This window comes from Nyctibius grandis, chromosome 3 (genome assembly GCF_013368605.1).
Source record: "Nyctibius grandis isolate bNycGra1 chromosome 3, bNycGra1.pri, whole genome shotgun sequence".
In the NCBI taxonomy this organism is placed as follows: Eukaryota; Metazoa; Chordata; class Aves; order Nyctibiiformes; family Nyctibiidae; genus Nyctibius; species Nyctibius grandis.
This window is the reverse complement of record NC_090660.1, coordinates 99524386-99538347: the sequence shown is the minus strand read 5'-3', so window position 1 is coordinate 99538347 and position 13962 is coordinate 99524386. Positions and strand designations below refer to the sequence as shown.

At 38.7% G+C, this 13962-nt stretch overlaps 1 protein-coding gene across 1 annotated transcript; it reads right to left on the bottom strand.

The window, feature by feature from the left end:
* Positions 1–342: 342 nt before the first annotated feature.
* Positions 343–13676, bottom strand: LOC137660914 (Y+L amino acid transporter 2-like). The gene is made up of 9 exons (XM_068396119.1): positions 13175–13676; positions 9980–10105; positions 7109–7253; positions 6054–6177; positions 5191–5294; positions 4784–4880; positions 3211–3360; positions 1170–1353; positions 343–434 (listed from the first exon to the last, which is right to left on the bottom strand). Exons 1-9 carry the CDS (start codon positions 13674–13676, stop codon positions 343–345), a joined length of 1524 nt encoding a protein of 507 aa, XP_068252220.1.
* Positions 13677–13962: the final 286 nt, after the last annotated feature.

Below are 13962 nucleotides of genomic sequence, written 5' to 3'. Positions count from 1 at the left end.
ATTTATCAATTTATTTCTTAGGATTGTGGCTAGACCTAATACTTTTTATTACAATTTTGCAATTAATCTCATATTTAGTACTTATCTTCTATTAAATGTTTGTTCATACAGTGTTTTGTAGTTTCAAAGTGTTACACAACTCAGTATTAACAAACAGATTAAAAAAAAAATCCTGTAAAACAGAGTGGTTTATAAAACAGGCACAAATTAACAGACATCAAACTGATGTATGGTACAGTGGTTAGTGCTTTAGTATAACTGAACACATGGGGAGAACTTCAGATGATAAAAATTGCTCCAGGTAGAAAATGTCAAGGTGCAACTCTCAATGTCAAGGCAACTCTATTTCCTCTTAGCTGCTGTAGGTTCCATGTCTATGTCCAGGTCTGACACAGCACAGTAGAAGAGCATCTGAACATATTTTGTTGTTGTAACTGTAATACATAGCAAAAATGTGTGAGACAAAGTTATAATATATCTTAGACAAATATATGGATTTTGAGGATTTGAAAGCACTACACAGATATTAGGAAAATCTTAAAACACCTTAAACAATTGGATTAAGCATGTGCTATAAATAGCTAAAGGCAAAAGGAGCTCAATAATTAAACAGAAAGTCTCGTTTAATCAGACTTTCATCAACATTTTCATTGAATTGTCAGATTGATAGCTGAGTTCAAACTGAATAAAAATATTAAAGTTTTGCTTTTCGAGATTGCCTGAATTTGAGGAGTGGAAACTACCCTTCAGGCCAAGAATTCGTTATTTCATAATTTATTAAAATCGTGGACTTCTCTGACTCAGATGTTCCACTCCTTGGGCAGAAAGTGAAGCAATGGTGTCCTGGTATTTCTGCCTTCCAGGTTATCAAACTGCATGCATTTAGTCTTCACAATCCTACAAGGTTTTTATTGAGCCAACATCTTGAAATGGCTCAACACCACAGATATTAGATGACCATATATATCCACATATTGGAGTGTTTTGTACAGGTACGCATGGCTTTGTTTCCAGGACCACGAGATGAAGGAAACGATCTCAGACATGCCATATACAGCATAGTAAAACTTCATAAGGAACAAGGATTCTAGGAAAAATTGTCCTTTCTGTCTTCTGACTAAGCATTCAGGATTTTGGCACACTGACTAGGACAAGATGATGTTGCTTACCAGAGAGCCACTGTAGACATTTAGGTCTTTTTTCAAATGGCAGGTAGACCCCCAAATAATATGCAGGAATGCCTGAAAGGGCAATGCCAATGCCAATAAGGGAATTGATTGTGTCACTGTAGAGAGGAACTATGACGAGGAAAAGGGAACATAGACAGTATACTACAGGGAAGAAGAGGTTAAGCTGTGGAGACAAAAAAAATCCATTCATTAAAAGATGCAGTAAATATCCTATTGTCAGGCTTTGTAGATTAAAATTAGACAAGTCAATAATAAAAATATAACTATTGACTATATGACTACTATGTACTGAATCTTTTGACTGCCTACAGTCAGTACAATTTGCTAGCTTCTGTGTATGCTGCTGAGAGCCTCTTACCTGGTACACAGCTGAATATCTGACCATTTTTTTTTTCATGCTTGCACAAGCTCAGTTCCTTCCCACGTTAGTAAGAGATCAATCTTTGAAAGCAGTACTTTAAAACTAAGAAGCAATGGCTAGTTTTCCCTCTAACTTCAACTGCAAATTTTTAATTTTAAGTTTGATTGGGAACTAACTGAGCTAGACTTTCAGTTACCGTGTTGATGCTGCAGAACTAACAGTCTGATGTACAACCATTTTCCCTGGGCACTTAACAAATATCATACCACAAACAAGGAAAGTTGCAATAACCCCTTCATGCATTTATTTTTAACTAAAATATTTTTCACTGGCTGTAGTAACGAGCCTTCTCAAGAGTCCAGGAGATGACATTTGAATATTTGCTGAAACTACTGGTACAAATATTTCTTTTTTCTTATAGAGATTAAAAATGTAAGTTGATGAAAACCAACTGCTACATTGGAAAAGGAAAAAGTGTATGCAGAGTTGTGACACTGACTAGACTGGCAAATGCTGATAGGAATTAAACTGTCATAATCTATAATCTGACTGTAATCCTTGCTTTAGTAGCATCAATAGCAAAACTGCCAATAAGGCAAGATTTAATCTTTATCTTCCATACATTTTGGGGGAGAGTTTGGAAACGAAGTGTGAGCATGCTTCAGGAAAATTTGGTCTGCTCTGGAAGACCGGAAGGTTTTCTAGCAGTAGGTGCTTATGATATTTTACTCCTTTGTTTGAACCATGTTTTTTTATAATCAGGATGTTTCACTTAAACGGGGAAAAAAAGATGTGTTGGTAAAGATGGTGCAGGAGGTTAGGAAGAGTGAGTGACAAGGAAGAAATATTTAGACACGGTGTTAATTTGGATTTCTCATAATTTTTACTGCATCACTGTAGAGCCAAAATGCAGGTCATGGAGGCAGCAGAGTGCACGGAAACGGGAGACAGTGCGTGATTTTGTGTGCCTGGGGGAAGCTGTGACTTTTCGTGCCTGCTTCCTGGACAATCACTGGATTAAAACTAGAAACAAGTTTTAGGCACGCTTTGTTTCTGTGCAGTCTCCCTCTCTTAACTGGCAGCCAGATGCTCTTCTGCAGTGGTTAAACTTGCATTTTACTGTCTATGACCACTATGCAGTGGGAGGGAACACTCAAAGTATATTTGATTATTTAAGCTTTTGATCTTCTGCATGAGCAGAATTTTGAGCATTTACAGGCTTTGGATGGATTTTGCTGAATTTCTTAAGACATGTAAGTTTGATCACAGTGTTAACCTCTCTGGAGCCCCCATCACTACCTCTACTGATGTCCGCTGTGTACAATACAAAAGGGGGTTGTTCCAGGATGGGCTAAGAACCCCAGGCATTTATTTATTCCTTATTTATTTTGAAATAAAGATAGTTATAAGGTTGAATGAAAGGAAAAAGAAACGGTAAATATCATTTCAACCTAACAGCGAAAGTACCAGAGCAGTTGCTCTTGTGGAAACTCAAATGGGTTTTGCTCCATCATTTCTTCTCTTGTATGTTGAAAGCATTTCTATGGCTGATAAACAGTCTATAACATAACTGGTAAAGTTATGGTTGTGGTATTAAGGATCACATAAATACATGCATTAGCTGGCTTCTAGGGCTTGTTTCCTCTCTTGTTTACTTACTTTAATAGGCCGTGGTCGATGTGGCTGAGTATATCTCAAATATATCAGTCCTGCAATAGACAGACCCACAAAGAGCCAGTAGTTGAAGCAGTAGTAATTAATGAGGAGGAAAACATCTTCCACAAGGAGATAAAGCAAAGTCATTAAGCCCTAGAGATAATAAAAACAAAGACTTTTTAATGTGAAAATAAAGACATGTCTTATAAAATAAAGAGGTAGTAAACTTGCAAAACAGCCTGTTTCCAACATATTTGTTTGGAGTTAGGAGAGCAGGTCCTTGCAAGAAGGATGTACTTAAAACTCTGAGAAATCTGCAAATATGCTGCGTGAAACATGCTGATATCTCTTCCTTAAACATAGCAGTGAGACCACCACATTTGCCTGAAGAGGTGTCGGGTTTGTGAAGTTATGTTTCAGCATCAGCAGGAAACCCTCCTCAGAAGGCCAGATGAGGAGCCACAGACTCTGCTGCACTAAGAAGGCTGCTAAGAAGCTTTCTGTAGGCAGCGGCTTACTCTGCTGTTCTGGTTGGCTTCAGTTAGAGGGCAAACTTTTAATTTAGTTTCACTGTGGGAGGCTCTCACAGCCCACTCATACATTGAGACCATCAGAGTAAATTCTGTGGTATGCAGGTATGCTACACTGCCTGCATGGAAAGACTTAAAATACCAGGAATTTAATGTCTTTTTTTAACACATGAGCAGAAAAAAATTCCACTGTGAAAACGTGAATTGTGATATATTAAGGGAGTAGAGCTCATCTTACTGGTGCAAACAGAATCCCTCTAAGAAGAGTATTCATAATGAGATTATAACTTTTAGTAAATTATTTGGTGTCAAACAGGACTGGTATGATAATTTATTCATAAACTGTATGTAACACAGAACAATGGAAGACATCAAATAAAATACATGTTCAAATAAACAGCAGTGAAATGCTTCTGGATGATTCCCCCTTCTCTGTTTGTGCATATCCTCCTCCTTATTTTAATCTGTTAGATTTATGGATTCTTTATTAAAATCATTTGCACTAATTCTATACCTTATGGTTCCCCGATTTTGTGTCATAAGATTAATTTGTATAGTGACAGCAGGAAAAAGTCAATATGGCTATAGGCATCCAACAGTAGGAATTTATTTGTTACTCCTGTTGTAACAAGACTCCTAGAAAATCAGCCTGTGGCAGGGTCTGAGAGATGTTCCTGCCATGTTCTTCTCCAGTGACGCTCTGAAAACTCACATGAAGGCATAATCAGCTCCTGTCTATACTGTTACATATTTAGCCATTCTCTGTTTTCTAAGTAATGCTATTGTATTTACTCCTCACTAATCTTGTTCAGAGAGCATATGAATGTGAATCGAGAAGTTCTCTTTGCACTGAAAAAAAACCCACCAGAAAAAATAACACCACCACCACCCCCCTCAATGAATTTTAGAAACTGTGGGCATTTGAGGAAGATGTCTCCAGCGTAGGAGAAGCCCAGGAGAAACACTGGGTGGAGGCGAGGCTTTGGGCTCCCCAGGTGCGAAGCCCCAGCTGCCCAGGGCAGGCACCGGGCTGGGCTGTCACTTACATTGAAGAGGAGAGCAGGGACTGGTGTGAAGCACTTTATGTGGATCAAGCTCAGACTATCAGGGAGGTGTCCTTCCCTGGCTCCAACATAAAAAAGCCTGAAAAAAAGAATAAGACAACTCAACCAGACAGTGAGTCAAGGAATAGCTTGTTGCTTTCTGATAAAGGCAGCATTAATTCTTTAATTACTCTATTGTAAATGCTGCTCTCTTCTCAAGTGGCTTTAGTTTATTAATTGATGATGATCATCAGAAGACGCATCAGATCATAACAATCCTTCCATCATAAATGAACTACTTGACATGGCAAAAATTAACCGTGTCACTTTTACAATGCAGTAGTAAAGAATGCAGATTAATAAGAAGTGATTCCTTTTCAATTTTTTAAAATAGACTTTATATTTCATACCTAGATGCTGCAATTATTGATGAGTTTAAGCCACTATAGCAAGACATGGCCACTGCTATAGGAATTATCCACTTAGCATAACTAAGGGTTTCACCACCAAATGTCTGTAACAGAAAAAGAAAATAATAGTGAGGCCTGTTACGTTAAGCATATGGTCAATCCTGAGAAACTCTCATGAAAACACACCAGTCCAAATACAGTATCATAGCCCATGCTTTCTTATGACACCCAATAATGACTTGGGAAATTAGAATTTGGAAAAACTGATCACTATCAAAATAAAAATGGCAGATACATTAAAAAAATATTAAAAAAAATTTCTAAGCCTAGATCAAGTCAATGAGATAATAGAAGATGTATTGGCTTTAATATATTCTGACAAATCCCGACTGTAGTAATCTGTAAGTTATAATTGTACGTTTGTATAAAATATTGATCAGGTTTTAAAAAGCATTTCACTGCACATTTGTGTTGAAAATATTGCTGTGATCCTGCAGCATTACATATCACACACTGTACATTAGAACAACAGCAAAGAACCCTGGTTCTTAAACCACCCAGACTTTCCATAGCTCTTTCTCTGTCTGGCCCTGGCAAAAGGATCTTCTACAATGAAGTACTGTTAAGAGTAGGATTTACAGAGCATATAAGAGGATTTTACAAGAGCAAATTTATTAGATATATTCTTTATATGCATTTTGTAATATACTGGTACTCTTACATGAAAACAAAGATTAAAACAAAGCAACAAACTTCAACACGGAAATATTTAAATTGTTTTGCCAAGAAGTATGCTACCTGAGATTCTTACGCAGTGTCATCCATACAGTAACTTTTTGGTTTAATTATTTTATACAACTTACCACAGCCACTGCATCGCTTGTGAGGAGAGCTGACATGTCCAGTACTACGTAGTATGCTATATTAGTCAGCAAGTAAATAATAGTCACAATAGGCATGGAAATTGCAATAGAAAGAGGTAGATTCCTGCAAAAGGAAAATGGCAAAATTATTTCTTGTTCTTTGAATAAGGAATATTTAAATAGAAGATTGTTCCCAAATTCAAACATTTGTGAACAGATACCTCCATTACTTTTTGTAATCATGAGGTTATAAAATAACGTGCAGCCATGTGTAAAACAATTCCATAAGCAGCTTAGTTGTCTGCTTGTGGGTCTGTCACAAGTTTTAGAGAAAAAAAACTACATTTATACCTGTAAATTATATACTGTGTTTTCTATGAAGCAATTTAAGAGCGCACTTAAGCAATGAGATTTAAACGTACACTTCGGTGTTTTTGTAATCGTGGCATTTTTTTCCTGACTCATAACCTATGTATGTCCCAAGACAAGGTGGATTCAGTCTGAGTAGGTGAGTCACACCACTCCCACAGGGCTGACATCCCTACAGATGGGAGGAGACGACATTTCCAGTGGTACTGTGGATTTTTTATTTTTTACTTAACTTTTCATCTTTAGTAAAATTAAACATTTTTCCCATAAACAATAATGCTGAAAATCACATGATAAACCAGTCATAAACCTGAAACAGTCTTACTCCACCGGTGGAAAAGAAAATAACTGTTCTGTATGACTGAAAAGAAATAGGGAATTTTAGAGAGCTAGATGGACCCACACTTCTCGTTTTTTTTCTCCTTCTTTAAAAATTCCGGCCTAAAATGGAAGGTCTAAAATACATATATGCAGACAAGTGATTTATTACTGTGATACAATTGGTGAAAGAGGACAATGTTCAGGAAGAGTTTGCATACTTACTACTTCTCTAGAAAAGAAGGAGGTTTTTGCAGAGGAAATAGTCCAACTAATTTCCAATCAGAAACAAATACAGAGCAGCTTGTCCTGCCATCACCTGTCTTACCAGGACACTTCAGTGATTCAAAGGAGAAGCACCCATTTACCTCTCAGGGTTCTGCATTTCCTCGGTGACGTAGTTGAGCGTGTCCCATCCCGAGTAGGAGAAGAGGGCAGAGTAGAGAGCCAGCGCGATCATCCCTGGGTTTGTGGCTGATCCCTTGAATGGAGCTCTCAGGTTTTCTGTTTCTCCTGTACAAAGGGCAGGTACCAATTGCCTGTTACATTTCAAGGACTATGATGTAGAAGGACATTACACTAAAAGTCTCAGCTAACCAAAAGAAAATAAAACCCCACTGCATCCAGGTTTCAGTACTATTTCTAAAAGTGCACAGCTTATAGTTTCACTTGACAAATAGGAAAGTTTCAGTCAGATGTTCAGACAGCTACCCTTGTACAGGGAGACAGTAGAATATGTTTTCCCGTGTGTGTTACTTGGATGTGACTTGTGTAATTCTACCAGAATTCACGGCATCCTCGTCTCCTGGCATCGCCATCCAGCCTACCAAAGAAGGGAGCTGTACTGAGGGCATGCTATGCCCTGTCAGCCAGGCAGAGGCACTTGGAAAACCCGATTTCAGTTCCTGAATCTGTCTCATATTTCTTCCTCATATCTGTGCTTTCATTTTCACCAGATGAATTAGTGGCCAGTGCAGGGGGAACTCCTGGAGGCATGGTTCTCAGTGGGATGCTCTGCTCCAGAAGGCTGTTCCCCAAAATTAAGAAAGGAGACTTAAAAAATCTTTTCTTCCAAAGTTCTCCTCTAGTTTAGCTCAATTGGTTGAGATGACAACCTGCTGAATGCTGAAAAATAGACGAAATGTTAGTGAAACAGCAAGAGCCTTCACTGCGATTCTGGAAAGAGGAAGAAAGGCCTTACTGAGTTTGCAGAAGGAAAGTCAACTATCTAATATAAATGGAAGTGGGTTTAAGTATTAAGGAAAACTGAAACATGCTGAAACCTCTATTAGGGAAGATAGTAAGATCTTTGTTATAAAACGAAACAATTTCACGCTGTGGTTAAACTAAGGAGTTTATACAATTCAATCTTTGAAAAGCAGTAACTACCAGAAGACTGTTTGAACTGAGGAAGGTGAAGCTACAAGTTGTACACACACTTTGGGGAAGAAAATGGTTGGAAGAAAAAAAAAAGAAAAATCCAAAAGGACCAAGAAAAGCTTTTCTTTTCCAAAGACAGCTCATATTCAAAATCAGACACATTCACAATTTTTTAAAACAAGAGGCGTATCTGAGCACATGAGAAGGAATACAGCAGGGCTAAAACCTCGCAACTGTTCTTTTCATTAGAAAAGCTGCTGAGTTTAAAAGAGTGCATTGACCCAATCGCAGCTTCCTCCAGAAGTCTACGTCATTCCTCTTCCCGGTCCTTTCTGTGTTTAAGTGCTTGGTTCTGCTTAAACAAAGCAGAGACGAGACCTTTACTACCACTAAAAGCCCTTGGCATTTGGCATTCCTCACAATAATGTTTCCTCTCTGCCTTTACCCTCCCTGACCCCACGGAGCAACACAAAGGACCTGGCCTGGGTTACATGGATGCACGAGCAGAAGGAATGGTCCTCGGGCCAAACCACGTCGTGGCAGCTGCATGGCCGTGAGCAGGCTGGGAGTTTTGAAGGAGTCCATTTGAAAGCATAAGTAAATTTGTGACTGTGGGGACAGGGCAAAGCTGCTACAGGGGTAACATCATGGACTCACACCTTTGTAAAACTGCAGCAGCTTTATGAGGGGAACTACTCCTTCATGTAACTGTGGACCTTAAGCAATGCTTTTCCTCTGCATCTTCATGTTCCTGCCCTTAGGACTGGGTTCGTTTATTCAGGTTTCTTTAGACTTGAACAAACCAGTGACTACTGTCACACACGGATAATGGCTAAACAAAAAAGCTCTCTTAAAATCTGGTGTAGCTTTACAGTGTAAGAGCTGATGCATTAGAACTGCAGCCAAGGAAAGGAGAAGGCCAGCAAGCACGGAAAAGCAAGCACGCTCATTAGGTTTTATAAGCTAGTTTCAGCAGGAGAAAAAGACAATTCCTAAACCAAAGAGGAAAAACCATCTTTATTTTAACCAAATAAAGATACAATGGCTGTTTAGAAATTTAATGGGAAAGGAAAATGAAGAAACCTTAGTAACTAAGCAACAGAACTAGAGTTGGAAGAGACTTCGCTGTACCAGAGATCGAAATTAATAACATCAAATGTGATGTCATATGCAAAGATCAGAGGTAGCACCAGAATAAACTAGTCTCCAGCCTTTCAGTGTATTCAGTTCAGTCCAGTTACTGCTGATTACGAGGTGGCTCATCTGTCCTGTGATGTCTTACAATACCACAGTGATTCACAGGACTGCACTATTACAGTCTTCTCCCTTGTTTTTAGAACAAGGATGCCCTCTCAGCAGCGGAGGAAAGGACAAGTTCCTACTTCCTCGACCCTCTTCCCTGGCAGGGCGCTGCGGCAGCTCTCTGCCACGGGCAGGGCAGGGAAAGCGGGAGGTGAGGAGCGATGAGAAGGATGGGCCCAGAGATTTCTGCTGTGCTGTCCTGTCACAGGACAAGTAGCAACACTAGCCTTTAATAAGCATGAGTCAGAGTCACTGAGGCTGACTTTGAACTAGTTAGCACTGAACTGACATTAATTCAGCTGCTATTTGCTATTCAGCCTGAGCAACGCAGAACTTTGTGTGTGTTGGTTTCCCACAATAAGAGCAGAAGAATAATTAAACCCCCCATTGCTTAACAAGCCATAAAATTCCTCTAATCCTCCTGTGGCAGAGAGTTTTTTTCCAGAATAAGTAACACTTCATATGTAAGTCTTAAGGAGTCTGATCTTCCTGCACAGGTTTTGAAGCTCATATACGGTTCATTTTTAAGAATTTAAGTAAATGAAAAATAATCTTACCTTTACCAATTTTGTAAAGGCCAACAGATATCACCAAGATAAGAGCCATAATTTTTGCATATGTGAAAACATCTTGTACACGGGTTCCCCACTTCACATTAACACAATTAATAAATGTTAAGGAACCTGTAGAGAAAACGAATATGCATGAGAGGAGCACTGATGTTTTACATCACATAAAGCACATTTCAAATATATCCTTCCAGATACTACCCCTCTTTCAGAAATAAAACAGAAGCAAATTTCACCATTTCAGGACCACTTAGATTTATTAAAATGAATGGAATACCTGATTTAAAAGTTACACAATAGTTTTTTGGAGGATACTGTTTTCATGACAGTAGGTAAGACAAAACACATCAGATTTTGAATTTTAGGACTAACTTCTGCTCCTTGTAAATAATCTTTAAATTTCGTTAAAGCCAGCAGAGTTGTTCACAAGCAGAAGGTGAGATTTCTCTAAACCTTTTATTTGTGCTGAAGTTTTTCCTGAAGTTCTCCCTGCCAATTTGAGCTGTAGTCTACATACAGAGTAAGGACAGCTTCTGCACCACAAAGTTTGGATGCAGTTGACAAGATACTGAATTGAGCCAGGCTGGCATGCTGTTACTCTGTGCCCACGGCTTAGGAGCTGTGCCATTCACACTTCGACCCCAAGTCTGAAGATTGCAGAAGTACTTACTTAGAGAGTTCTCTCAAGCCTCAATTTTGACAGAATCTAATAGAAATAACAAAGTAGTGCGGTTGCAGAGAGTGGGTGGGATCAATTAATTCTCCTTTCCTCCTTCTGCCGTATTCTTTGCATTCAGCTTTGTCACAGAAGTCAAACCCCGATGGGTGGATAAAGCGCTGTGACGAGCGCTGCTGCTAGGCTGGCGACAGGCCCAGCCAGGGGCGAGCCGTGTGCCGCCCTCCTCTAGCACACACACACACTGCATCACGGGCAACTTGTCTCTCTTGCAACTCTGTAATTCAAAACAGAGGTAGACGAGCAGAGGAAAGGGTATATATTGGTACCAGGTACGAAGCCCAGCTGCTGGAGAAGACAGCAGGCCAAATGCGGCATGGGCGGTCCAGAGCGCTCTCAAGCATGGATCAGGATGGGCTATTTCTTCTCTAGAAGTCTTGTTGGTTCTTCCTTCTGTTTTTTCAACCTGCCTATAATCTACACTTCAGTTTTGAAAGGAAGAAAAAGGGTTTTGTAATGCTTAAAATGAAAACCATTTAGAAACCTTTCTATATAGTAAGAAAATCAGCATCCAACCACAGATGCTCACAGAACTTCTTGCCTTCGTTATCACGAGTGACTCAGCACATTTGACAAGAGTGTCCTGCCAGCTGTCAAGGTAATAATAGACCTATTTACAGAAACGGGACCTGATTTACCCCCACTATTTCCTATTAATATACCTATGTTGTGCAATGGGGACAGAATTTTGGTTTTATTCTGGTATTAAAAAACCCCAAAAGGCTATATAATGATTGTTCATGCCTAGTGTCAGGTTTGAATATAAATTTAATATCTGTAAATAATGACTTCTGTAAACGTTGCTCTAGTAAACGTGGCATATACATTGAAATAGGATTTTATGTTCTATAGTTTAAAAAATCTCCTTAGTAGAACTTAACCATATACCTCTTTCTTAAAAGTACAGTAGTATATATCAGTAACTGTTAGAATTATAGGTCTATGTCTTGAAAATTATAAAGTTAACTGTTGACTTAAGTTTTTAATACAGAACATTCAGGAGTCATCTGTGATGCTATAAAGTGCTATTTGAAACAATGCAAAGGGTATGTTTACTACACGTGTTTATGACACATAACATGTATCATGTGCTGCAGAGTGTAATTAAATTCAAAGCAATGGGGTCTTGCCATGGAATTCCCAATAAATTCTAGTAAATATATATATATTTAACAAGTTCTCTCCACTATATTGGTGAAGTGCCAATTAAATCCATGCTCCTGAGCCTTATCAAAATTGTTCAAGGTAGGAATAAATTTGCTAATAAATTGCTAAATTGCATATCACAGTTAATATAATACACTGTAATTTTCCTTGCAGTCTGGGCTGTTACTCAAAATGCTAAGCCTAGTCAGTGGTGAGGCAACTAATTTGCTGTATGAGAAAGCAGCATCTGCCAGCCACACCTGGGGCATCAGCTCAGAAATCAGAGATGCTGGAACACACAGCTGATTCACACGAAGACTACAGCAAGAATAACTAGGAAAATGAAGACTTAAAGAAACATCAGCATTTGCAGACTGCTTCTCTTAAGTGTTAGGATTTTGTGAGGTGCACCTAGAACACTGGGAAAAGAAATATGGACCTAATAAATAACTGCTTTCCTGTGCAAGTGGAGAATTTCAGCTGACAAAGTCTTTTGGAATAAGGTTAGTTGCTTTTTAGACTGCTGAGCAGTCATGATGGTCTCAAGTTCTACCATGAAGCCTTTTTCAGAAGTGAACTTCCTCTGCACCACAGCAGCAAGAGTCAGAGCCACAGAGAAAACACCTTTTCAGAATTGTCAGTATACTTTATATTATCTTAAGTTAAAATTACTTATCCTTTTAGAAGCTTTTGTTGAGTTGTACAATTTAAGCCATTTTTAAAAGATCATGCTATAGCACAGTCTAAAAGGAACACATACTCCATCTTGACAAATCCATGTTCATAAGGAAAAGAATCTGAGTGCAGTTCATTTACTGGAGGATAGATTTGCAATGCTTATCCCTGTGGTCACCTAAGAGATACAGTCACGACAAAGTCAACTCTGCAGAGTGTCTGACTGTGCTACACAATTCTTCTAGAGGCAAAGCTTGTACTAGGCAGAGCATTTTTAATTCCATATGAATGTTAAGATTTTTGTTCATTTTTTGTGATTTGCAAAAAAGAGGGGAGAGAGCACATGGACCAAAGCGGGCTGTGAATTACATTGATGATCCATAGAGATATATGTATTTTTAACCATCAGTCATAGTTTCCCCCAAATTGTTGTAATTCTCCTCTCCCCTCTAATAATCTTAGCCCCAAATAAAATCCATCTGAATAAAAGATTATTAGTTCCTAAGAACATGTTTTAGAGAGGCAGTAATTATTTTCACAGAAGGTAAAGGAACAGAAATTCAGAAAAATCATCTGGGTACCTACAATTATAGTTCTTAACTTCCAGAAATCATAACTTTACTTACAAATACAAGCAGCTGCAATCAACCTGACTGCATCATATGGCGGCTCACAATGAGGAAAAATTGGTTGAACAATATAGTTAGCAAACGTGATTGCTATCACTGCCTGGGTTGTTGGTTCAATAATTAGCAAGGAAGACCACAGTCTGATGAAGGCCACAAAGGCACCAAATGCTTCCAGGATATAGGCATAACTGGCTCCAGATTTAACGATGGATGTTCCCAATTCAGCGTAACACAAAGCTCCAAACAGCGAAAACATCCCACCAAGTGCCCAGATGACTAGAGAGAGTCCATAGGAAGCACTGTACATTAAAACACCTCTGGGTGACACAAATATCCCAGAGCCAATCATGTTCCCTACAATTAAAGAAACTCCATTTAGTAACGTGATTTCTTTTTTCATCTGCATTTTTTCACTTGTGTCTGCCATATTGTCCCTGTCAGCTTTTCCAATCTTAGTTTTGGATTTTTTATTGAAGCACATTCTCCAGGGGGCCGGCATCATCAGTGATCATTACCTGAAAACAAGGGGAGAGAACATCTTTTGTAATGCACATGGCATCAGAGACACAGATAAGGTAATTAGCATACAAGGCATAAATAGTACAAAGAGAATTATTTTGCCTGGTTTTGACTAGCAGTCCAGGAACCACATACCAGTGGATTTTCTTAACTTTCACTGTTCTGTACCTTTTTAATGGATAAATGTGAGGCCACTGTCTTTGGTTATGGATTCTGAATCTTTCATGAACTCTGAGTTCCCTTTTATTATTTATCTTGAATTGTAA